General features: G+C 42.8%; 1 protein-coding gene across 3 annotated transcripts in view; it reads left to right on the top strand.

The window, feature by feature from the left end:
* Positions 1-27,417, top strand: part of GPM6A (glycoprotein M6A) — a 181,028-nt gene that overhangs the window by 52,223 nt on the left and 101,388 nt on the right. Inside the window, exon 1 of one of the 3 annotated variants that reach the window (XM_033159857.1) lies at positions 8,865-9,351. The exons of 1 other annotated variant lie outside the window; for it this stretch is intronic. In XM_033159857.1, the coding sequence (XP_033015748.1) occupies positions 9,315-9,351 (37 nt within the window). In that variant the 5' untranslated portion in view covers positions 8,865-9,314. Of the gene's footprint in view, positions 1-8,864; positions 9,352-27,417 lie in introns of those variants that run through there. One more of the 3 variants, XM_033159858.1, reaches the window with a different exon arrangement.

The following is a 27,417-nucleotide window of genomic DNA, read 5'->3' on the forward strand; positions in this document are numbered from 1 at the left end:
AAGTCAGCTGATTGTGGAGCTTTAGTAAACAGCAGCAATTTTTGTACATTGTATATGGTGACCATGGAGAGAGGAGACGGGCAACTCCATTAGGCTTAATAAGTGATAACTTTTTTGTCGTTCTAACAATCCAACAACCCTTTCAGGAACTCCTGGAAATTAGCTTTGGCTCTTTTTGTTCCTTGGTATGCCAAAATGAAAATAATGCCATCAGATTTAATCAGGAGCACAGATGTATGTATGTCTTTGAAGGTTTACTTATGGTGAAGTAATAAAAAGTAATGAAAGGATCATGAACTCCCCCTTCATGATACAGAAGGGGAAACTAGTTTGACTTGTTACATGAACTTAAGTCAGAATGTTAGTATGTACAAATAGAATTAGCAAATGATAGCAAGTTCTTTCTACTCTGATTGCAGATTACTGTGTCAGTGTGTCAATTCCATGACACTGTTTCATCAAGCCTGCTAACATGGCTGATTGCTCTGCACACTATCTGGCTGGGATCAGTGCTTGGATAAAGATGAAATGGTTGCAGCTCAGTTCAGAAAAGAATTAGGCTATATTGGAAAGTTCAGTGAACTAAATAATTGAACACCAAATGGGCCAAGTTTTTCAGCATCTCCATCCCCCTCTTGTCTCTAAATAGGAGCCTGTCTAACTTCCGTTACTCTTATCAGCTTAGCCAGAGCACTGAGATTTTATTAGGCGATACGTTTCAGATGTATCTGAATTGAGGTTAAACACCCACTGCCCGAAGGATGTTGCCTTTCATTTACAGCTATGCAGCACACAGTCTAATACGTACATAGGAGTCAACTCCTGGGGGCTGAGGTTCCTTCGCCACCCCTAAAATATTTGAAGGGGCTGCCCTCCCCAGTTGATGGGCATTGTCATTCAAATGGTGTATGTGTGTGCCATGTCATGTGATTGATTATGTAGGGCAGGGCTTACCTGGGCCCCCAATATTTTATTCAAGTTGGCACCCCTGGTCTAATATATGTCTAGTTAATAGTTTCCAGAAGTCTTGTCTCACCTGGTGCATAATGTAATTGATACATAGCCTCCCAACATATATGGTTGGGAAACCCCCTTCCCATCCTTTCATACTTCATAAATATGAAAAACCTGGTAGTAAAGGGGCATGGAACTGTCTTTCTCCCCCACCCTACATCTCCTTTTAAAAACCATACAGTGGTGCCTCGCTAGACGAAAATAATTTGTTCTGCGAGTATCTTTGTCTAGCGATTTTTTTCGTCTAGCGAAGCACCAATGCAAATAGCGGTTTTCGCGCGACGAAAAAATAATAATTTTTTTCCGTCTTGCGAGGCAGCCCCATTGACAAATTCGTCTTGCGGGGCAGCCTTCCGCTAGTGAATGCCTTTCGTCTAGCGAGTTTTTCGTCTAGCGAGACATTCGTCTAGCGGGGCACCACTGTAATTTCCAATGGGTGTTGCAGTGAGTAGGGAACGACAACATTTTTCTTTCTTCTGTCCTAACTCTTAAATGGGCAGAAACAGGAAGTCAGGAGCAACCAGGCTCCTTCGCATCCTTTGCTGCACCCTGACGATACTGTTTTACGAGTCTTCGCATGGATATATTTTAGTTGCCAAATCACTTGTTTCAGCACCTGCAGTGGTGCATCATTTCTGAGTACTGGAAGCCACAGCACTGTGATTTTACCAAACAGTCATTAATCAGGAAGACACACGCACTCACTTTAATTATACCAAATTCTTTTGTAGCACTGCAGTTTCCATACTTCCAGTTCAGCATTCTTCTTTTATCTAGTGCTGGGCGGTTTCCGGAGCTGGGCGGCCTCTTCAGATCATGTGCACTGCTGTAATACACTTGAAATGTGGTTATGTAATTTCAGACATTGGCCGGATTGACAGGTGGTCTAAAGTTGGTACAGTAGTTCCGAAAGTCTTTGAAATTGCCCTTGCAAACCTCAGGCTGCTCAGAGTAGCATTGAACTGGAAAGAGAAATCATTTGATTTGTTGTAAGTTGCAGCACTGACAGTAAACATGACAGACAGGTTAACACCTCTCCAAACCACATTCTCACACACCGGCTGTTGCTTCTTCTTTTTGGTCTGTTCAGTGGTTCACCAGCAACACTGACATTTTCTGTAAGTCCACATGAAAATATGCAGATGGAAAACTATCTGCTGCTCTTGCCTCCCACTCCTCATCAATTTACACTGCATGCGACTGTTTACTTTTAAAAAAAACATAAAGCACTTTTCATTGAGTTTAATTAATAATTAACATAATAATGGTTAATAAACACAGTTATTATAGGCAGTGATAGTCCAAGCCCACATGAAGTAGGATAGTGGGGTAGAAGAGCTGGGGGTGGGGGGTGGGAAATCACACTTGGCAACCAATGCACCCCTTTGGTTTCAGATGGTACATGGGCAGACGAGTCTAAAAAGCCTGTGTCACAAATTTTCACAGCCCTTTAGTGGCTATGGTGGCTCATTTACCAGGAGAAATGTATTTAGCATTAACTCTGGAAGTGTATCCTTGATTCCGACCAAACTAAGCCTCCCTCATAGGGCTTTTTAGACTCACCTACCCATGTACTATCTGAAATCAAAGGGGCACATTGATTGCCAGATGTGAAATATATTGGCATTATTTTCAGTTCTCCGACTCCACTTGGACTTCATCTTAGGTCTCCTAGCTCCGTGCCCAACTCTTTATCAACTGAGCAAAGCTAGCACCTGTATTGGGACCTTTTTACCATGCACATCAAGATTGCTAGCTGGACTGTGTATCTTGCTTGCTCAAATATTTGGTGAAATGAGCAAGAAGATTCTTTATTTAAACCTTAAAATGTTTTTAAGATTAAAAGAAATATCAAAAGTAAAAAATGCTTACACACTCATGTGGATTTTAGAACGATTGGTGAAGAATTTAAAAGTTCAGTCCTATAAGTGGGTTATGAGAGTGAGTCATCTTCATGGTTCATTTAATGACTATTACCCAGGGAAAACAGATACGTATGTAGCTGCATATCTGTTTCTCTTGAGTAATAGCCACTAATGAACCATAGTGCATGTTGGTTTACTCTTGAGCCCGTTATGCCTACGAAAAGCAGGTGTTTAGCTGTATGCTCATAGATTCCATGGTTTCTTCACTGCCAAAGCAGAAGTAAAGCAGAAGAGAATTTCAGAATCATCCCACATATCTTTTGAAGTATTTTATACAGCTAATCAGGACATGGGTGGCGCTGTGGTCTAAACCACTGAGCCTAGGGCTTGCCGATTGGAAGGTCGGTGGTTTAAATCCCTGCGACGGGGTGAGCTCCCGTTGCTCGGTCCCAGCTCCTGCCAACCTAGCAGTTCGAAAGCACGTCAGAGTGCAAGTAGATAAATAGGTATCGCTCCGGCGGGAAGGGAAATGGCGTTTCCGTGCACTGTTCTAGTTTTGCCAGAAGCGGCTTAGTCATGCTGGCCACGTGACCCAGAAAAACTGTCTGCAGACAAATGTCAGCTCCCTCGGCCAGTAAAGCGAGATGAGTGCCGCAACCCCAGAGTCGTTAATGACTGGACTTAACTGTCAGGGGTCCTTTACCTTTTTATACAGCTAATGATTGTACAGGCAGCCCCCCCCCTTTACACCCGTTCAGTATGTGCATGACCATGTATGTGCATCACACTGAACCTGGAAGTGACCCAGAAACATCACAAAGACACCACTGAAATGTCACTGAAAGGGTGCAATGGGGGTGGAGAGGGGGTGAACGGGGGCAGAATCGGGTGTTCGCAGGCTTTTCCAATGGGTTTCAAATGGGGGGGCTGCCTGTATCCTGGGTTAGTGGTGCCCATGGCTGGTGTTAAGATTAAGTAAACTAGATGGCCTACTTGCCTAAATTAGGGGACCAGGAGTCCAACCTTTGGATTATTATGTGCAGGATACAGGTTCTAGGTGGCTCAGTAGCTCATAGCTACTGTTCAGGAGATTCAGACAGAATAGGAATGGAACATGTAAAGACCATTCCTTTACTTCACAGAGTAGTTGGGCTGTGTGCTTTCTGTTTGCAGGGCTTTTTATTTGCAACACATTCCAGCTCATGCAGAATACATTTAGAAACTCATCAAATGATTGGTTCTGTTTGGTTTCCACATGATATGTGAAGTCACAGGATGCCATCCAACTAAGTCATAATAATAATAATAATAATAATATTTATTATTTGTACCCCGCCCATCTGGCTGGATTTCCCCAGCCACTCTGGGCGGCTTCCAACAGAAATCAAATACAAAAATATCAAACATTAAAAACTTCCCTAAAAAGGGCTGCCTTCAGGTTTTTTTCTGAATGTCAGGTAGTTGTTTATTTCCCTGACCTGTGATGGGAGGGCGTTCCACAGGGCGGGCGCCACTACCGAGAAGGCCCTCTGCCTGGTTCCCTGTAGTTTTGCTTCTCGCAGTGAGGGAACCGACAGAAGGCCCTCGGCGCTGGATCTCAGTGTCCGGGCTGAATGATGGGGGTGGAGACGCTCCTTCAGGTATACAGGACCGAGGCCGTTTAGGGCTTTAAAGGTCAGCACCAACACTTTGAATTGTGCTCGGAAACGTACTGGGAGCCAATGCAGATCTCTCAGGACTGGTGTTATGTGGTCCCGGCGGCCACTCCCAGTCACCAGTCTAGCTGCCGCATTTTGGATTAATTGCAGTTTCCGGGTCACCTTCAAAGGTAGCCCCACATAGAGCGCATTGCAGTAGTCCAAGCGGGAGATAACCAGAGCATGCACCACCTTGGTGAGACAGTCCGCGGGTAGGTAGGGTCTCAGCCTGCGTACCAGGTGGAGCTGGTAGACAGCTGCCCTGGATACAGAATTAACCTGCGCTTCCATGGACAGCTGTGAGTCCAAAATGACTCCCAGGCTGCGCACCTGGTCCTTCAGGGGCACAGTTACCCCATTCAGGACCAGGGAATCCTCCACACCTGCCCTCCTCCTGTCCCCCAAAAACAGTACTTCTGTCTTGTCGGGATTCAACCTCAATCTGTTAGCCGCCATCCATCCTCCAACCGCCTCCAGGCACTCACACAGGACCTTCACGGCCTTCACTGGTTCTGATTTGAAAGAGAGGTAGAGCTGGGTATCATCTGCATACTGATGAACACCCAGCCCAAACCCCCTGATGATCTCTCCCAGCGGCTTCATATAGATATTAAAAAGCATGGGGGAGAGGACAGAACCCTGAGGCACCCCACAAGTGAGAGCCCAGGGGTCTGAACACTCATCCCCCACCACCACTTTCTGAACACGGCCCAGGAGGAAGGAGCGGAACCACAGTATAACAGTGCCTCCAGCTCCCAACCCCTCTAGCCGGTCTAGAAGGATGTTATGGTCGATGGTGTCAAAGGCCACTGAGAGATCCAGCAGAACTAGGAAACAGCTCTCACCTTTGTCCCTAGCCCGCCGGAGATCATCGACCAGCGCGACCAAGGCGGTTTCAGTCCCATGGTGAGGCCTGAATCCTGATTGGAAGGGATCCAAATGGTCCGCTTCTTCCAGGCGTGCCTGGAGTTGTTCAGCAACCACCCGCTCAATCACCTTGCCCAAGAATGGTAGATTTGAGACTGGGCGATAGTTGGCCATATTGGCTGGGTCTAAAGATGTTTTTTTAAGAAGCGGTTTAATGACCGCCTCTTTCAGCGCGGCTGGGAAGGCTCCCTCACAGAGGGAAGCATTCACCACCCCGCGCAGCCCATCGCCCAGCCCCTCCCGGCTAGCTTTTATAAGCCAGGATGGGCAAGGATCAAGGAGACAGGTGGTTGGTTTCACTCGTCCAAGCAGCCTGTCCACATCCTCGGAGGTAACAGACTGAAATTGATCCCACGCAACTGGACTAGACAGGACTCTGGCACTCTCCCGCCCTGGCCCTGCTCCCACGGTGGAGTCTATCTCTTTCCGAATCTGAGCGATTTTATCCGCAAAAAACTTTGCAAACGCATTGCAGGAGATCTTGGGGTCCCTACCAGGCCCCGATGATGAAGGTGGCTCCGATAGATTCCGAACCACCTGAAAGAGTCTCCTGCTGTTATTTTCCGCAGATGCAATAGAGGCGGTGAAGAAAGTCTTCTTTGCCGTCGCTATCGCCACTTGGTAGGCTCGACGTTGAGCTCTAACCTGTGTTCGGTCGGATTCAGAATGGGTTTTCTGCCACCGGCGCTCTAGCCGTCTCAACGATTGTTTCATCGCCCTCAGCTCCGGGGAAAACCACGGGGCTGTCCGGGCTCCATGCAACCGGAGAGGGCGCTTCGGAGCCAAACAGTCAATAGCCCTGGTTAGCTCCACATTCCAGCGGGCCACCAGGGAATCGGCTGAAAGGCCATCAACATGGGATAAAGTATCCCCTACCACTCTCTGGAAACCATTTGGATCCATTAAGTGGCGGGGGCGGACCATCCGAATTGGTCCCACCTCCCTGCAGAGGGGAAGGGTTGCGGAGAAGTCCAGTTGCACCAGGAAGTGATCTGACCATGGCACTTCTTTAGTTTCACTTTTTTTTTAATGTCAGATCACCAACATCCATAGAGGTGAATACCAGGTCTAAGGCATGTCCTCGGCTATGAGTTGGACCAGACTTATTCAGGGTCAGCCCCATGGAGGCCATGCTTTCCACAAAGTCCTGAGCGGCCCCTTGTAAGGTCGTGTCGGCATGGATGTTAAAATCCCCTAGGACGACCAAACTAGGTGACTCCAGGAGAACATCCGCCACGACCTGAAGCAGCTCGGGCAGGGAATCCTTGGTGTATCCAGTGTAGACCCATTGCAATCAATGGACAAGTTACTGGTGGTCATTTATTTCGGTGAGTTCACTTTGAGCATGAGTCACTTTATTGACTTGGGTTGAAATTCTAAATGTGTTAATAAAAGGGTGAACCCCATTCAATACAAGGGAACTTACTTCAGAGTAAACATTAATAGGACAACATGGTTAGGAAACATTTTTTACATGATAAGCAAGGAGGAGCTATTCATGCCACATATTTCCCTCACTGTGGCCCCATAGTGGCGCATGATTGTGCCTTTTCGGGTGACTTCTTCAGCTATTTATAGTGCATTGGGTTCTTCTGCATCATGAATAATCATTGGTTCTGCCATTCTGCAGGTTAACAGTGATTTGGAGGCAGATGGTAATGCTAGATACATTGGTTTGTAAAAAGCTAAAATCAGTTATTTGTTTAGTATTGAATTTAATGTTGATATTGTGGTTGGCATCCACATAATTAATTAATTTATTTCTGGAGGCAGGGAGGAATGTTAAACACTGAAATGGTAAGCTGGTTGGTTTATCACCACACAAAAGGCAGAATGAGTACATGCACATTTTGCTTCTTAACTCAGGTTCTAAAAAATTAGAAACTTACTTTAAAAGAAAATAAAAATAAAAGCTATGGATATGAACCCATTGTTCATCCAAGGGGGGGGGGAGTACTGCCCCCTCCTCCTGTGGACACCCATGGCTTATATTCACTAAAGCACCTAGGTAGGTGGATGCTTCTTGCTGTACTGCTATGGCAGTCCACTGAAGCTATAATCAATTTTCCCTAGGACAGAGTAAAGGTAAAGGTAAAGCGACCCCTGACCATTAGGTCCAGTCGTGTCCGACTCTGGGGTTGCGGCGCTCATCTCGCGTTACTGGCCGAGGGAGCCGGCATACAGCTTCTGGGTCATGTGGCCAGCATGATTAAGCCGCTTCTGGCAAACCAGAACAGTGCACGGAAACACCGTTTACCTTCCTGCCGGAGCAGTACCTATTTATCTACTCACACTTTGACATGCTTTCGAACTGCTAGGTGTGCAGGTGCTGGAACCGAGCAACGGGAGCTCACCCCGTCATGGGGATTCGAACCGCCAACCTTCTGATCAGCAAGTCCTAGGCTCTGTGGTTTAACCCACAGCGCCACCCGCGTCCCTAGGACATACCGGTACTCTATTGACTTAAGCCAATAGAGTAAGATGCTGCCTGTTCTCTGTGTCAGATTTAATATCTTATGTATATTTGTTAAATGTTTTTCATAATGAAACAGTATTGCTCTCTGATGATAGAATTGGGGAAACAGGAAGGTTTCATAAAATACGGATTTAGAGGGTTTTTTCCTTTGACACCCATGCAGTGTGTTGGAACTCCAAATTTATTCCGTGCCACCCGATGATGTAAGGCACAGGAATGCAATTTCACCTCTAGACTGCAGTATTCAATCAAGCTGGTATTCAAAATCAGATTGCAGATCTCCCCAAACAAGCAGGTGTCTTCATGATGTACTTAACCTCTGCATTCCCTAACCAGTCCGCAACACAACAGATTTGTTTTCCCCCTTTCAGGATCCTTTTTTGTTGTTGTTGCATGGGGTGGTGTAACATACAGCTAATATTATGTCTCTCTGTGTTGGATAAGAGATTTGAAGGATTTAAATATTTTTAATGTATTTATGTGTTAGCTTTGCATTGAAATAATCCACAAGTACCATTTTAATTCCAAAAACTGTATTATACTTTTCACATTTTGGTCCTTTTTTTGATCCAGCTGGTAAATTTGTAATATATTCAGAGAGCAGATTTGGTGAAAACGGAAACGTTAGATTTCATAGATACCTTTGTGTTCTCTTGTATATATGTGTGTATGTGCATGCACGCACACAACTGCAAGATTCCTATCACTATTTCTGAACTGAATTGTGATTATGTGTTTAGAAATCCTTTTAAGCCAAATACATGGTAGTGTATGTGAGGGAGAAGTAAGTAATGCAGTATTGCAGCATCCACAGCTACAGGCATCTGGGCTTTCCCACTTTGGTAGCAAATAGGGGGAATTATAGGTTCATGGTCTGCTTCATGTTAGGAAGACACCCCTCCATCTGTTCGCAGTGCAGCCTGTTTCCAATTTAAAGCACAGATTTCAATGCAAACATCAATTTCTCTCCCCCCCTGTTTTATATGCAAAGTGAGCCTTACGAATCACAGTGACACTGCTACTGGGACCCCAACCAAATTTCCCCCCCAAATTCACAGGCTTTTCATTTGAATACCTGCTTACATACATACAATGGACAGCTTTGAGAAGAAAAATTGATAATCTTCACGGGAGAGTAATTTGAATGAAATTACACTTGACAGCCTATCTCCAAGCGAGGAAGGAGAGTGAGGGGAGCCTTAGCTAAGCTCCGAAGACCTGCATAAGCCAGTGCTGTTGGAGCTTCCCGGGAAAAATAAATCTACAGTTTTCCCTACATTTGAGGGAGGCTTTTGATTAAACCTTTGCAGCAGTATCTAGTGAAGAAGGGTAGCCATGGAAGAAAATATGGAAGAGGGACAGACACAAAAAGGTATTGTGATAAACTAGTTGCTTGAGTGTTTGTGTGTGAGAGAGTGGGTTGTTGTCTATCTGTTCTCTCTATCTCTGCATGGTAATTAAAATTCTTGTGTAGATGGTTGGAAAGATCCCCCCCTTCCATTTTTAAAAGCCATTTTTGTTGTTGCAACAAGATAGGTGGTAAAGATTTTTCCAAATAATTCACAGATATTTCACGCGTAAGGAATGCACAGTGCAGCCCTATATGTAAAATACTAACACTGCCAGCATTTTATGTTAACTGCTTCCCAGACCAGTCTTTGTTAACCTTCATTTATTTCGTGTTTTCACGGTTGTCTAGCTGGGTCAAGGGAGCCCAGTGTGAACCATGAGAGAGCCACTCACACACATTTGTAGTTAGTTGCATTTAGAAATCTAACAAAGTGACCATTATTTACACCTTTGAATGGGTTTCCAGCCTGAACAAAGACTCTGAGTATATTTTGTAAATTTCGGATAGTGCTGCCTATATTTCCCTCCTTTTTTCCCTATCTGTTGGAAGACCTCTGTTTCGTTATGTATAGTGAGAAAAATGGTTGTAAATGTGAAAGATTGCAGGTTGATGTTTCTTTTATTTCTAATTATGTATAGTGCATCTTCTTTTGTTTCTGAATAAAACAGAGCTGTGTATTTGTATCTTATTTTATGTATAATCTCTTGTGCACATTGCATGTTGTTGCAGACTTCAGTATGTGCCACCTTTCTAAAAGGACACACTATTCTTATTGCCAGGTGATAGCTCTGCATTTTCCCACTGTTTAGAGTCTCTTTCCCCCACCATCTCATCCTTAGTCCTGTGCTGTTACATCAGTGTTTTCATGTTGCTCTGAGCATTCTGGAATTACTTAGGCACATCAAAGACAGAGGATACTTGTTATAACCAGTGGAATAATAATGCAAGCACATCTAATCCCACTGTGCTTTACAGGCATAACAGATCTTAAAATAGTTTTTCCATAGCTGAAGATGGTTCTGGGAGTTGATTACAATGGTATTTTTTGTTTGTGTTTTTGTTTACTAATTCCATACAAACAAATAATATCTCAGTTGTTTCCATGTTCTAGTTCTCTGGTCTGTGTTCCATCTGCCTTGCTACATGTAGATGTCATGCTTTTCTCATTAGAACTGACCCACTTAGACTGTGTACAGCCTTCCAGTGTTTACTAACTCTCCGGACAGTTAATTGCAATGGATGTGCGTGTAAAGATGCTTATTTCTATCAGCATTATCTCATATGAATTCATGGTGGGGTTTTTTTTCCCCCAAATCACAGTATGCTTTAGAAAGCTACTACAAATTCTAAATGTAGATGCATACGTGATTGCTTACTCTTTAAGCTTAAGCAATGTAATCATCTGCATATGAAGTATGTTAATGAAAAATCAGAAGCACAGCATGAAAAAACATATTAACATTTGTGTGTGCATGCGTGGGCACAATAAATGCCATTTTCTGAGGTAATTGTTTTGTGGTCCTTGCTTGCATATGAAGTCCTCCTATGGAAAGTATTTTTCACGTAAGTGGCGAACTAGCATATGGTTATTGTTCTTGAGAGAGAGAAAATCAGTGGAAAAGGTTCCACCTAAACTTATGGAAAGCCTAGGCAAGCAGTGTAAACCAGAACTGGGAACATCTCCATAAAAAATGACAACACCTGAAGATGTTTATAATTAACAAGATATGTAGTGGTTAATGAATTCTTTTAACAGGTTGGCATAGACAAGGCTGTGTCCTTATTCCAATGACAGCCATTTGAAATAGCCAGTGGGCACTCAAAAAGCTGTAATTAATAGTGTGATTGTCACATCTAACATGTTTTCCATGCACAATATGCCATGTGTGAGAGAAGCCTTTTCTCTCTAGTGGAGCTCAGCTGTGATCACAAACACTGACAGGTTACATTTCATTTCATTCTATCTGGAAGGCAGAATAAGATGGTCATTACTCTGGCTGTTGTTTGGGGAGCAAGGCAGGGGAACTCTTTGTCCAGTCCTTATAATTTTTTGCCCGAGGAAGGAGATGAAAATTGTGGTCTGAATTGGGAAGATGTTTATATGGCAGTCAAATACAAGCTACGTTCCTCTGGTCTCTACATATCATTTAAAGGCTATTCCTTTGCCTTGAAAGAGGCAATAGCATTGTACCCTTATCAATATCTGTTTTTGTACAGCAGTATGTGCATGTTCGTTTCTGCTTTCCTGATCTTGCATGATATTCCTCTTGTGGTTTGACTAGTGAGTGATATGTTGCTTTTCCTAAGAAAGTGCTCCATGATGTTAATTGTGATGGAATCACACAAGTGTCACACACACACACACACACACACATGCTGCCATCTTGATTGGAATTGTTTGTTTCTTCACTGTCCCTCTTCCTCTTTTCCGAAAATCGATTGAAGCATATATTGTGTCACTGCCTACAAAGTCCTCCATTCTTCACATCAGCTGAATCCTTTTAGCCTCTTCTTCACAGCATAGCATAGCATAGCACAGCACACAGCACTGCAAGTTGCTAGCAGCCATGATGGAAATGCATAATTTCATGCTGATGTATCATGCAGATACAATGCGAATAGTTGCAGTAGATAGCATTTTATTTTTTCAACAATCATTTTATTGGTACATCACAACCCATACAAAAATACTGTAGAAGATCTGGAATTTAGTGAGATAAACAGTGCTATTTCTAAATTCAGTTTGGGGACCATTGCTTGCATATGTAGCCCTCCTATTGAAAATACTGTCTGTAACTAATGGCAGAAATGTAACAATCTACTCCACATTAGTGGCTAAGAGGCTCCCTCCAAATCCCCAGTTCAGGTCTTGCCTATGCTATGACGTCACTCAGACCTGGTGTCCTCAAAAGTGGGAGATAATAAAACTTACCTTATGGAAGGAGTAGCCAGTATGTTGCCCTCAAAATTGTTGCTGGACACCAGCTGTCATCAGCCCTAGCCAGCATGGCTAGTGGATGGGTGATGGGAGTTGTAGTCTCACAACATCTGGAGGACACAACTGTTCTTTAATGCCTGCTTTCCAGGGTTGTTGTAACAAATGCAACTAGATAATACATGTGAAGTGCTTTGAACACTTGGAGATGCTACATAAATAATTTATTATTATTATTATTATTATTATTATTATTATTATTATTATTATTATTATCCTATTAGTGTTCCCCTAGAATTATATGTTAGTTGCTCTGACTTTTTGAACTTCAAGTGGAGCAAGTAGCACTGGGTTAAGCCAGTAACAGAGGGCTTTAAATTAGAAACTCTTGTTTGAATCGCGGTGGGGGGTTTTTGTACTTGAAAAATGGAAATAGTTCAAATCTGGTTTGCAGGATGCTATTCATTGAATTCAGCAAATTCTAGCACAGTGTGTATGAATGCCAAAAAAGAAAGATTGTTGTGTAAGTGCTAACTCTGGCAGCATTTACAGTTGGCCTCCATTACCCACTTCTATGAAATTCTTGATTATCTAAGTTTGCAGACCTTTCTGTCAAGCCCTGTGTCCATGAAGCCATACATGAATAATGTTTTAATCTAGCTGATTGATTATCCAGCTGTTTTGGATCTTCTCCAAGCCATCTGAATAAACATCGGTCTTTTCAGTACTCAAATTAGGGAAAAGCACTTTTCTCTCTGGGCCGCATTTCTCCCTCTTTCTCCTATGCCACAGCAGAGAAGAAGCCACGAGGTAGAATTCTGGCTGCAGCTCCCAGTTCACTTGCAAGCTCATTAAGAATATTGGCTCAAGCATGAATGAAATTTTGGAGGGGACATTGATGGAGTGAGGATGAAGTGAGATAATTTTTTTTTTGCCATTATTCATATTACAGTTCAGATTGTATCAAGTGGAACACATTTCCCAAGACTCTGGGTCAAAGTAAATGGTACATCAAATGCATGGCTGCATCTGGTAATCTTTATTTATTTATTTAATTTATCTATATTGCAGCTACAGAGGCTTCTGATCCCTTTTCAGAACTCCCAACACGGGGGGGGGGGGAAGCTACTCATGGGTGAAAATAGCAGCTTCCCTTCCAGGACAATTGAGCAGCTTTAGGTGGTATCAATTTTCATCAGGAATATGGCAAGGGCAAAAGGGTTAACATGACACCCTGCCTCCAACACTGCAGTCCCAGTCTGAATCCTATTGCATGCAACTGCTGTGTTTGCTTTTGAAGATTTAAACATAATGCAAATGTGGTCATGTATTTAGTGCATTGTCTACTTTGGATCTCAGGTGGGTCCCAAAGGGTTGCTCATTCTTTTGCTGTCAACAGGTGTATGTGGTGTATATGAATTGGGTTGGAGGGTGTTTTCCCTCAAAGCCCTCCTCTCTTTAGGAGTGGTGAAGGAGGGGAGGGCTAAATGGGGATCTAGTGCTACAGGATCCTTTCCAAAGCACAGGGCAGCCAGTATGCTGCTTGTTGTCCAGAGGGTCCAGGTAATCAATAATATCCTAAGTGCACAGGCAGCTCTACCATTAGGCAGAGAGAGACACCTGCCTTAGGCACCTGTTGCTGGGGGAGGGCGGTGCCAGTGAGGTGCTAGACAACAAAGTTGTGTATGCTGCACAGCCTGCCATGGACACTTTAACTCAGCTTGCTGTCCTCAGATGTGGTGGAGGATGCTATCCTGCAATCAGTGTTGAAGCAAGATGCAGCTGTCAGTCTGGTTAGTTTCTGAATGTAGAATGTGTGTGTATGTGAGAGGGGTGTTATTTTATCTGTTGTTTCAAGCAGCAAAATATCTTGAGCCACCCCTGTCTGGGTGCCAGAAACTCTTGGGACATGAAGATGGCATCCCCAGAGTCTTCCTGTCTGGTGACTTCATTGTGTTGGCTTAAACCAAGCATCAAATGCAGTCTCAAGTGGAAGCATCCTGTTTTTCAGTCTTAAATGATTTTTTAAAATAAAAAATAGAAACCTTACTGAGCTCCTGGTGGGTTGTGTTAGTTCTGGCTGGTAACACATTGTATAGGGCAGGGGTCCCCAATCTAAGGCCCGGGGGCTGGATGCGGCCCAATCAGCTTCTAAATCTGGCCCACAGACGGTCCCGGAATCAGCATGTTTTTACATGAGTAGAATGTGTCCTTTTATTTAAAATGCATCTCTGGGTTATTTGTGGGGCCTGACTGGTGTTTTTGCATGAGTAGAATGTGTGCTTTTATTTAAAATGCATCTCTGGGTTATTTGTGGGGCATAGGAATTCATTCATTATTATTATTTTCAAAATATAGTCTGGCCCCCCACAAGGTCTGAGGGACAGTGGACCGGCCCCCTGCTGAAAAAGTTTGCCGACCCCTGGTATAGGGCTTTGCAGTAAGGTGAGGAGGAAATAGAGGATGAGAGCCAGGAGTGTAAAAGACATTGAATTGTAGCAGAGAAGCATTGCTTAATGTATCACTAGCAGAATGTTCAAGAGGTGGACACTGAGTCAGGCAGATGGAGTTGAATTCCTCCCAGAATTTTCAGCATGCAACAAAATGTGTTTAATGATGGAGCCTGTCTAATTTCAATGGGCAACATGTTTTACAAGGTGGGTGCCGCTGCACTGAAGGGTGTGGTCCAAGTTGCCATGAAATGATCCTCTGGTGCATGTGATACCACAAGGAGTTCTCTCACAGATAACCACAGTGAATGCGCAAAGGAGGTCTTGGATATCCTGGTCCCAAGTGGTTAGGGCTTTATACAGTAACAGTAAATTCTTAAATTTGGTCCAGTAGCACATTAGCAGTGAGTGCAGGCGGTACATAATCGTAGCATCATAGCATCATAGATTTGTAGAGTTGGAAGGGACCCTGAGGATCATCTAGCCCAACCACCTGCAATGCAGGGATCTCAACTAAAGCATCCATGACAGATGGCCATCCAACCTCTGCTTAGAAACCTCCAAGGAAGGAGAGTCCACTACCATTCAAGGGAGTCCGTTTCACTGTCAAACAGCTCTTACTCTCAGAAAGTTCTTAATGGTGTTTGGTTGGAATCTCCTTTCTTGTAACTTGAAGCCATTAGATTGGGTCATTACCACCACCACCCCGCCCCAGTGCAGGAGAAAACAAAACTCTCTCTCAAAAAAGAACGAGATTTGGCTGGAAAGACTTGTTTCTAAATGCTCGCAAACCAACTGTTTAATTATCTGTTCTAGGACCTTGGTATTGATGTTAAGCTGACCAGTTGGTAGTTACCTGGGTTCTCCCTTTTTTGTTGGAGGTGGGGGTAACATTTGCCTGCCTCCAGTCTGCAGGGCCCTCACCTGTTCTCCAAGAAGTCTCAAAGATTATAGACAAAAGGCTCTGAAATTACATCTGCAATATTATTTAGTACACTTGAGTGCAGCTCATAGGGTCCTGCATATTTGAATCCATTTAATTCCTGTACAATCTCTTTTCCTATCTTGGGCTGCAGGTCCCTCCTTATGTTGTTTATTCTGTTATCCCCTCGTTGGGCACTTCTTTCCTTTTGGGTGAAGTCAGAGGCAAAGAAGGTGTCGAGCAGTTCCACCTTCACTCTGTCACCCATTAGAATTTCTTTGTCTTCTCCACACAGAGGACCTACTACTTGCTTGTTTTTCCTCTTGCTTTGAACATAGCTGAAGAAACCTCTTTTATTAATTTTAACCTCGCTTGCAAGCCTGAGCTTTGTCCTGCCTGACCTCCCTGCAACTGTTGGCTACTTGTGTATACTTTTCCTTCTTTACTTCCCATTGCTTCCAATTGCTTCTGTTGCTTCCAGTGGGAGGTGTGTATTGTGCAGCAATAATGAAATAGTTTGTATTCATTAATTCAGGGGACTTTATGAGTATTATCTTTTTATGTGTTATTTTATTTTAAGTGTGCACTAACACATTTGCTATAATTGTGAATGTGACCATCACATGTTTAGTGACACATGCCTCATGATAGCACACTCGAGAGCTCCCTGTTGAGCATACACTTGTTGGCAAGCCCAGATTCGCCTTTTGTGATGTGTGGAGTGGCAATTAAGTATTTAACTGTTCTGTCTGGTCTTTTGGAGCATTGGAATTAGACCAGATTGGTGTTATTTGAGGGCTGAGCCAGATGTTAAACTCAGTTGCATGTTACTTCCCTCTAACTTGGTTCTTGCTTTTTTAAGAAAAAGCAACTGTGGAAAGCTGTGTGTTTGTGCATACTTCTGGTGGTGCTGAGGTCTGCTTAATCCCATGGTTGCTTTAGCTTTAAAAGAAAAAGAAAATTGGTGGAAATATACATGTCATGTGGTCCTCAGAAACCTTAATTTCAGATTTGTGCTTAGTTCATATATACTTTTCTACAGACTACATTCTGGTTTGGCTCCAGAGAAGCTTCTCCACAGTAGAAGAAGACTCTTCATCCAGCAGAAAAGCTTACTCCATCAGAGGAAGCTTCTCTGGACACAACCCTCTGTTTCATTACCAAATAATGAATGAATTTAATGAGGTTCTTTTTGATCACTTGGCTAGGTTTGGACTTGGGCACAACAGCATTGTTTGAGTTCAACATTAAACAGCACAAGGATGGTTCTTGTTAGTTTAATGCACTGCTTGAGGGCAGAGAGGTTCCCTGCCAGATCAATTATCTATTCTGCTGTAGTAAAAATTAAACATTCAATGAAGTGATGTTTTAGCAACTGATGAAATACCTCAACTAGTTATCTGCCTAATGCCATTTTGGATAAAGAGAAAGGCAAAACAGCATTCAGTGGGGATGCAAATTTAATTATTTAAACTGTGTGTCATTCTTTAACCTAAATCATATACCGGGTATGCCAGTTTAAAACTATATATGTAGCATATAGTATTATGTCCCATGTTCAATATCCGGCATGTGCAAGTAAGACTGGGAATAGACTCCTGTCAAGGAACTTGGAGAGCTGCTGCCAGTCATTGTAGACAGTCTTAATGTAGACAGATCAAGCTTCAGAGAAGGCAACTTACTTTATTCCTATATATTCCTTATGGAATTTATTGAGTATTACTGGTCTATAATTTTCTGTTTCATTTACTGCGAGAAAAATGTGCATGCATTATTCCTGAATGATTTGCAGTTTGTCCCATCAATGACACATTCACCAACTATTATTTTTGTGTGTTGAGATCAAGTGGAACGGCTCCCAATTTGCTGCTTAAGTTATTCAGTGTTGATTGAGCTAGAGTGGGTGGAAATGGAATTTCGTTGACAATTATTAAGAGAGTTATCAGTTTGGCACAGGCTCCAAACAGGATACCAGATGATGCAAACTCTATTAATAGAAGTGTAAAACAGCAAGATACCTGCAGGCCATCTTGTCCAATCTTCTGTGTTTTGAGACAGAGGCATCTTCACATAAATAGGTTCATAGAATCCTGGACAGAGGCAAAGATCCAAAGGACTCCACAGCTAGTTCCGCATTCACATGGGGACTTTGGACTTAATAGCAACTCCATTGTTAGATGGAAAGTGACATTTGAAACTTAAGTTGCGTTTCAAAAGAAATTTGATATGGACAGCTGCCCTTTTCTTTGGAATTCCTATTCAATTTACATGACGTCATCAAGCTGTTGCAGGCCAGTGTTTTCTGAGTTCTTCTTCCGTGTTTTCTCAGACCTGATTTGTAGTTAGGTATTTATAATAAAACACAATTGCTGCACTTTCCTGTCCAGTGCTGACAGACAAAGTGCTATTGGGGTTTTTCAGGAAACCAGTGCTCTTAAAAGGAAACACTCATTACAGCTTCCATCCATTTTATTGTTTCCTCTTGATATGGGAAGCAGGATTAGTGATAACTTGTCCCTTGAATGACCATTCTGAATAAGGGAGCAGGTGGCGCTGTGGTCTAAACCACTGAGCTTCTTGGGTTTGCCGATAGGAAGTGAGCTCCCGTTGCTCTGTCCCTGCTCCTGCCAACCTAGCAGTTCAAAAACACACCAGTGCAAGTAGATAAATAGGTAGCATTGTGGCGGGAAGGTAAACAGTGTTTCCGTGCACTCTGGCTTCCGTCATGGTGCCCTGTTGTGCCAGAAGCAGTTTAGTTATGCTGGCTACATGACCTGGAAAGTTGTAGACAAACACTGGCTCCCTCGGCCTGAAAGCGAGATGAGTGCTGCAACCCATGGTTGCCTTTGACTGGTCTTAACAGCCATGGGGTCCTTTACTATTCTGAATTGTCTTCTGTAAAATTTTGTTTCTATTGAAATGCTCCAGAGGCTTTAATTACAGAACTTATGGTCATTAATATGTATGTATGTATGTATGTATGTATGTATATAATGAAATCAAATAAAGGTGGAGTGGGGTGGAGAGAGAATGAAAAGAAACCAGCAATTAAAATTCATTTCATCACTATTTTCTAGCAGGAATCAACATGAAGTGATAAAATGGCAAAAATGACACGCAATGAACTTTATGTCCTGGAGGGCTTTGGCTGAAGGATATTGGCCATTGGGAAGGACATTGCTGGATAATATAGTACTTTATAACATTAAAGTGTTAACTGAAACCTCCATTTTAAATCTGTTTCCATCTAATTGTCAAAGAAGCAATTGCAGTTGGGATGTTTGGTGCTCAAAGACAACAAAAAAGTGTTAATAGAACCCCTCAGTGCACAAGACCAAGCCTTTGTAAATACAGTGGTACCTTGGGTTACACACGCTTCAGGTTACATACGCTTCAGGTTACATACTCCGCTAACCCAGAAATAATGCTTCAGGTTAAGAACTTTGCTTCAGGATAAGAACAGAAATCATGCTCTGGCGGCGCAGCGGCAGCGGCAGGCCCCATTAGCTAAAGTGGTGCTTCAGGTTAAGAACAGTTTCAGGTTAAGAACGGACCTCCGGAATGAATTAAGTATGTAACCAGAGGTACCACTGTACTTAAAATAGCCTCATGATAACAGCTAGGTATGCCATGCCAAAAATGTCAATGGGACCAAGTATAAGATTCATAAAACAATCCCAGGGAGATAAAGTTAACTGTACCTCAGGTTACAATGGAAAAAAACCCAGCACAAAATTTAATTTCAATTCTTAATATTTTGCACCACTTGAAAATAAAACTTAATTTGAGGCTAGATTGGCTGACATCTCAAAAATTATAAGTGTAATGGTTCTGTGACTTTCTGTCTTTCTATCTATCACATTTGCTCAAGCAGCCTTGCAAACTGTAATGAATAAAAACTACAGGCATATTGTAAGTGTTCTGTTTGAAATAAAAATATTTATGCACTTAGAGTGCTTCCTTTTTTCCATGCCCATTCAGGAGTAATTCCTGCCATGCTCAGATGGGCATGCTGCTAGATAAGTGTGTGTAGATTGGACTGCAATCTTAGACTGGTAAATACTATCATTTATATGATTTCTTTTGAATTTTTTAAAAATGAATTCTCTACAAGACTGTGTTGTGGAGTAGCATGGAGAGACTGAAATGTCCATTGGGGCAAAAAGCCATATATATTAGGAAGGAAAGGGTAGAAATTAATAGTATCAGGGCTGAGGATGGAAGTTAGTAAGGATAAGAGGAAAATAATTAGGAAAGGCAAAGGGATGGAAATAAAGATAATGGATAATGACAAGAAATTTTTGGGTTTTGCTATGATCCACTTTTCTGCTTTAACGACACCCACCTTTGCACTTCAGTTACACCTACTTTGGCACATGGCCTCCAGAAGGCTGCCATTGGTCAATATCACTCTGCTGTAAACTGTTGTAGGCAAAGGCATATCCATTGTCTGTCGTTAGAAAGCCCATCCCTTAGATAAAGTATACAGTGGTACCTTGACTTACGAGCGACTCGACTTCCATATTTTTCGACTTCCGAATGACCTCCGGAAGCGAAAAAAATGGCCGCTGCTTCCAAAATTTTCGACTTGCGAAGGGAAAACGGTGGCACGATACCTCGACTTACGAAAATTTGAATGCGCTCTTTTCAACTTCCGAATTTTCCCCCCATTCCGAGATGGCGCCTTCGACTTAAGAAGATTTTAACTTACGAGCGCGCCTTCGGAACGGATTAATTTCATAAGTCGAGGTACCACTGTAAATTCCAAGTTGTAGGTGGTAACATAATCCCTTCTGTCATTATACAGGAAATGCTTAATGACAGGAACTACAAAACTAGTTATCTACAAAAATGTGGTTTGAATAAACTGGGATCACTTTTAATAGTTTACAAGTTCAGAATTAAACAAAACAATTTTAATCCTTTTATATATTAATCCAGATACCGTTCTTGATTTCAGTGTTCTGAAATCAGGGCAGTATGATGAGAATACAGTATTGCTTTTATATCTACTTGTTTATGCATTAGAGTAGCAGGTGGGAAAACACTCAGTAACTTCATGATTACCCTGACCAGATTAATTTTTCATAGGGGACCACACTTCCCCTCATTTGTCTCCATTTTCCACATGAATGGGTATAGATTTTTTTTCATTGTGTATTAAGTTTATGGCAGTATGAAAGCATTTTTATTTTGTTCAGACAATATCACTTGTTTCATTTTCCCCTTTTAAACATATTTAGCATTTTCCCCATTAGGCATTAAAAAGCTGCCATTTTCTTGGCAACAGAATGGTATAAATTCTGTTCTTATTAACATCATGCTGCAACAAATCGAATTATTCTAACCATATTATGTGGGTGAAATATTCCTATGCATTCTAAGAACATTTCATACAAGTTCATGTCTTTAGCTGTAAGGTCAGTGCTATTTCCACTACAAGGCCTCTCAAACAGCGTCCATCTCTGTAAACAACACATAATCTAACATATATCCCCAGTGCTTTGGATTCACCTACACATACACGTCTGCATTAGGACCCTGAGACACAACCCTTTTCTCCATAGCCGCAATTCAATTCTGTTGTACAACATCCAACCTGCTCACACACATATCTTCAACCATTGCTAAGTAACCAGAAATACTAAGGCACATGGCACAACCAGCCAGTTCTGGGTGCTTCTGCACCACAAACACTTACATTCCCTTCTAGGTAACCACAAATCCCTTAATTGCATGTCATCCCAAATGTCCCCAGCAAATATATTGGTTCTGCAAAGTCACACCCCTTTCCTTCCTATAACCACCACAGTCCCTAGACCTATGCAAACCCAGCCTCTTCCTTACCTCTGTTTTCATTGCTGCAATGATGCCTCCTCACCCTCTGATGGCTGACAAATTCTACTTTTTCTCTCTCATTTTCTCACTCTGGAAGCAGAGGGGCAGCAGAGACAGGAGATGGGGAAGCCTTACAGAATCTTCACTTCCCAAGTTTTGTTCCCTCTGTGGCTATTTGTTTCCATTGTTGGCCTTCCAGCTAACAAAATGCTAGATACAGCATAGCTGTCAACTTTCACCAGTTTGGTGTAGTGGTTAGGAGCGGCAGACTCGTAATCTGGGGAACCGGGTTCGTGTCTGCACTCCTCCACATGCAGCTGCTGGGTGACCTTGGGCTAGTCACACTTCTCTGAAGTCTCTCAGCCCCACTCACCTCACAGAGTGTTTGTTGTGGGGGAGGAAGGGAAAGGAGAATGTGAGCCGCTTTGAGACTCCTTCGGGTAGTAAAAAGCGGGATATCAAATCCAAACTCTTCTTCTTCTTCTTCTTCACTTTTTTGTGGGAAATTCCCTTATTCCAGCGCCATTTCCCATTGCAACAAAAAGGGAAAGTTGACAGCTATGGCCATTTCCCAATGCAAAAAAAAAGGAAGGTTGACAGCTCTGAGATACAGTGGTATCTCTAGATATGAACTTCATTCGTTCCGGAAGTCCGTTCTTAACCTGAAACTGTTCTTAACTAGAGGTGTGCTTTCGCTAATGGGGCCTCATCCTGCTGCTGTGCAGCCGGCACACGATTTCCGTTCTCATCCTGGGGCAAAGTTCTCAACTCGAGACTCTTCCAGGTTAGCGGAGTTTGTAACCTGAAGCGTTTTTAACCTGAGGCATTTGTAACTCGAGGTACCACTCTACTGTCATATGCCACAGTGGTGCTCTGTGGAAGCAACAGTTCTCTGTGTTCAAATGCCTCTACCTAAAAGTTCAATTGCCATACATATGAGAGAGAGCTTGAATGGTTATGAAACACGAAAGTTAATGGGTTGTCAATAATTGAACTCAACGTACTACATTCATGCAATCCCCATAGAAATGATCTGAGATGTTTGTGTGTGTACTTCATATGCTACTACTACAACAAATGTTGCATAATTGTAATGTCTTGCAGCAAACTTATTTTACCTTGTATCCACCTCATATTGGATGTTGTTTTAAATGTGCATGTATAACACATGTTTGGGCTAAGGAGGGGTCCCAGGTTCATGTGCCTTTCAGCACCTCCATGCAGAGCCAACAGTGCAATCCAGGGTGTCTGCATTTAAACATCCATGTCAGAAGGCCCCACTTCCATTCACCCCCCCTTTTGCAGCAGATAGACCATGTGGGCAGGGCCTACTTGTATTGGTATTGACATGTGTAGGCCCTGATTCACATGAAAGGTTTTACACATGAAAGGGGAAGGGACACAAAAGCAGGACATGTAACCTGGATGCTGCCACCAAGCATGAACCAGCCTTCATTTCTCTCTGTGTGTTGTTCCTCTGTGTCCCTCACCTGATCTACATTACAATCAGCTTAGAACAATTTTTTTTTAGTAGAAGAAATCATCAACACATGGTTTTCATTCTTAGAATTTTGCAACACAGAATTGTACAAAATTTTGCAACACAGAATTGTACAAAATAATGTATCCATTCCATTAACAACACTCCATTAACATTCCATTAACAAGCCCCAATGATTCTGTGCTTAGAACAGAGAGAGACAGGTGGTGTCTTTTTCCAATAGGGAGGTAGATACCGGTACTCCTGGTGCCCAATTTCACATTAAAGTTATTCCATTTGGTAAGCTGTCATCTGGTATTGAAGCTCAGTTCACAGAAGTAAATAGGCTCATTAATCACTTGTTCCTAAACTTTCCATGCTTTGTTGAGGCATGGACAAACAAGAATCTATTTGTAAAATGCTGTAAAATTTTGAAGATTGCATATGAAATTTGGAACATTACTTTGTTTTATAGCCTTTTGCAGAATGGTACATTCTGCATGCAAACAAATAAAGAATTTCAGTACCATCTCTAGATGCCCAAGAAGCTGGTGAATCAAATGAATGAAGACTAAGGCTGAAATGTTTTTATAATTAGACTGCCAGTAACCAGATTTGATGCCAGGCTACTACAAACCCCAAACCTACTAAGGTATGGGAGAAGGACCCTGCAGAATATTACAACTATTGCAAATAGTCCTAATTTCAAAGACACACTCATTAGCTGCTTGCTCTTAACACTATTCACATATGAAGGGTTAAATGGTCCATAAATTGGATTTAAACATGCCTATTTTTACTGGTTTACGTAAAGGTAAAGGGACCCCTGACCGTTAGGTCCAGTCGCGAATGACTAGGGGGTTGCGGCACTCATCTCACTTTACTGGCCGAGGGAGCCAGTGTACAGCTTCCGGCTCATGTGGCCAGCATGACTAAGCCGCTTCTGGCGAACCAGAGCAGTGCGCGGAAACGCCGTTTACCTTCCTGTTGGAGGGGTACCTATTTATCTACTTGCACTTTGACGTGCTTTTGAACTGCTAGGTTGGCAGGAGCTGGGACCGAGCAACGGGAGCTCACCCCATTGCGGGGATTCGAATCGCCAACCTTCTGATTGGCAAGCCCTAGGCTCTGTTATAGGAGTGGAAAGCACCTCTGAGATCATGTAGCCCAACCCCTTGGCAGTGCAGGGAATTCACCACTGCAATATCCCTGTTTGGTAACTATCCCCCCTCTGCTTAAAAACCTCTTAAAGAAGGACTTAAGCACCTTTACTGGTTTGATCCTTCAACTAGAGAGACCCAGAATCCTATATCTGTGTTGGTTGTTGTTGTTGTTTAGTCATTTAGTCGTGTCCAGCTCTTTGTGACCCCATGGACCAGAGCACTGTGTCCACTGTTACTGTCTAACCTAGCCTCTATGGTAGCTTCTTCTTCTTCTTCCTCCTCCTCCTCCTCCTCCTCCTCCTCCTCCTCCTCTTCTTCTTCTTCTTCAATAGGAGCTCAGGATATGAACTATTTTGCATAACATATCTTGCATTACCTATTATATGGAGATCTAAATATGGATATTATTGTTCCTCCTTTCACTAGTTTTTGTAATATTTTTAAAACAAAAGAATGCTCATTTCTTGCATGATCTGTGTTGAGTTTATGGAACTGTTTTGCTAGTCAGCAGTTACATGATTAGAACTGTATAGCAGGCAAGTCATTTAGGTCAGCTGCATTAATTTATTATTATTATTATTATTATTATTATTATTATTATTATTATTATTATTATTATTATTATGTCAATCAGGATAGATCTTTCTTCCCCATCTGGCCCAGTCATTAAAAAATAAAGACACCAGATTTGCTGTTGTGGACATTTGGAGTATTATTTCCCAGACCTTTTTACTTGTTTGGATGCAGGGTGTTCCCCCCAGCTTCCGTTAAACAGCTGTGCACTACTGTCTGCCATCTGCATTGCCTGTGTTTCCAACATATCACCTTCCATTATTGCCACACATCCTCCCCCTTTCTCAAATCTCGTATAATTGTAACCATTGTCTGCATCATTGCTTTCAGGGTTATACTAACAAAGAAATCTGCATCAAACCTGTAAAAACACACAACACACAGACACACGTAAAAACTACCTCTGCTTAACCATCAAGAATCTCTAACCAATCAGATCCACACCTTCTATTTAAAGTACATCTAACACACATTTAAAGCACATGACTCGCCGTAAGAATATTGGGGAGTGTAGTTTCCCCCCTCACAGAGCTGCAATTCCCAGCACCCTTAACAAACTACAGTCCCCAGAATTCTTTGGGGGAAGTTACATGCTTTAAATGTGCATTGGATGTGTTTTAAATGGATCTGCCCCAAATCCCACATGGACATTGCAAGAGAGACAGGACAGTGTGGAAAGGACGCCATAGGTGCCAACTCCCTGGGGCCCTGGGTGACTGAGCACCCACAAAATTCCCCATGAAAGGGCCATGGCACCCACGGCCCCAGGCACCCACAGTTGTGGGGCCAAGCTGGCACTCCTGCAGGACACTGATGAGGGTGGGCAACATATGAATGCAGGATGCATTTAACTCATCACGGCCTTTTCCCCAGAAGCCCCACCAATCAATGAATAATATATCAGTGAGTAATTGTATGAGGACTGTGTGAGGCTGCATAGCCTGTGGGTGGGGGGTGGGGGACCTTGCCCAGGATTTTAATGTGGTTTGTGTGTTAGCCACACACAGGTGAGATACAACTTTAGTATTTGATTGAGTTGTACACCTTGCTTTTGGTTTATTTACCCTCTGTGTTCCTGCCCTCATAATATTTCATCATTGTGGCATGGCCTTACCTCTTGCCAGGTGTAACGGATCAACCCTTAGTCTGGGTATGGTCAGGAGCCCAGCGTATTAGGAGTTAACATCCACTCTATGTGACTGGCGGCTCACTCGCAGGAGGCGGGGCTTTTCGCCCTTTTAAAGGGGGAAATGGCAGTTGGTCAGGAGGGTTAGAGGGTGAGAGGGTTGGAGAGAGATCGTGAGAGGTTAGGCTTTGGGGAATGGGAGGAAAGGTCTTTACCATTGCTATGTTGTAAAAAAGCTGAATTACATGAGAAGAAGATTTGTAACAGTATTAACCCTGGACATCCATGTTTTCAAGTTACCTCAATAAAGTTAAATGTGTTTCATCGTTCGTTGACTCTGGCAGTGTATCAGTGCCTTAAGAGGTGTGACTAAGAGGAGAGAACAAAGTTTTCCCGTGGAAGAGGAAACGGTTTGCTTATTCTCCTGTCATACAGAGGGCTGGGCAGTGAAGCCAAAGGTGCCACGAAGTTGCCAAAAAGGTGAGGCAAACTGCAGTAGTTGGGAACCCGGGGAGGGAGATCCCATAGGTGGCAAGAGGTTTTCGAACGTGAAGCACTGAGGTACCCCAGAGACATCTCCCATATGAACACTTTAGGATTCATTCTAGTTGTCAGTGAAACCTAGGGAGAGACACAGTTGGGGAAGTATCGAAAGGGAGGGATCGGGAAAAGGGTCCCTCACACCAGGACAGCCCTACCTTTCAATAGCAGCCACTGTGGTGGCTTGGCATTGCTCACCTGCATCCCCAGTGGTGTGCATCACCAGCAGTTATTGAGAAGAGGAGGGGCAAAATAGTGGGGAACTTGACGTGCTGCTCCATCCACACTGCTCTGCTGGCCACTAATGCTATCCTTAGATAGCCATCTCAGGCAGCACTGCATGTACCACATTGATATGGCCCACACCCCCAAAGCTAGCCTGTTGTTCTGAAGTGTAGCAGGAGCTGTTCCATCACCAGCGTTGAAGTCAGACTCAAATGCTAATCTAAGAGACTTTTGTACAAGGAATGCAGCAAAATTCCCAACCCTGCCTGTAATTGTTAAACAGGACATATGTATTTCCTCATATTATCTGTAGGCAATGCAACTCAAAAAGATCACAATATTGCCATTATTGGTCTGTCATACCTTGGCAAGGGGGCAAAGGAATAAGGTGCTGCTGTAGACCAAGATTGCTTGGCTTTACTGCCAAAGAGATAATTTTACAAGCCTGTTTTCTAGTCCTTCTGGGACAATGAATTGTGCAATGGCCCGGATGTAACAAGAAAGAGAAGTATCCCAGTGATTAATATAAATGACAGAAAATATTCTTAACATCTTAGACGACTACGTTTTTAAGGGGTGTTTTTTTTCCAGGGTGGGGGTGGGGGTCAGATCAGTAACTTTTAGGTAATTCCGTTTAGCACATTGAAGTTTATCTTACAATAGAGTGAAAACGAATAACTTGGTTCTTCGGACTAGTGCAATAAAGCTTCCTGAAATTGGAGAGTCATAAATTCAATAATAAATTAACCCAGCAAATGGGACAAGACACACTTACATGCAGCTAATATAATGGAACCACCTCTCCATAAACACAGAAGCAAGCTATTGTTTCTCT

This window comes from Lacerta agilis, chromosome 9, assembly GCF_009819535.1.
Source record: "Lacerta agilis isolate rLacAgi1 chromosome 9, rLacAgi1.pri, whole genome shotgun sequence".
NCBI classification, from domain to species: domain Eukaryota; kingdom Metazoa; phylum Chordata; class Lepidosauria; order Squamata; family Lacertidae; genus Lacerta; species Lacerta agilis.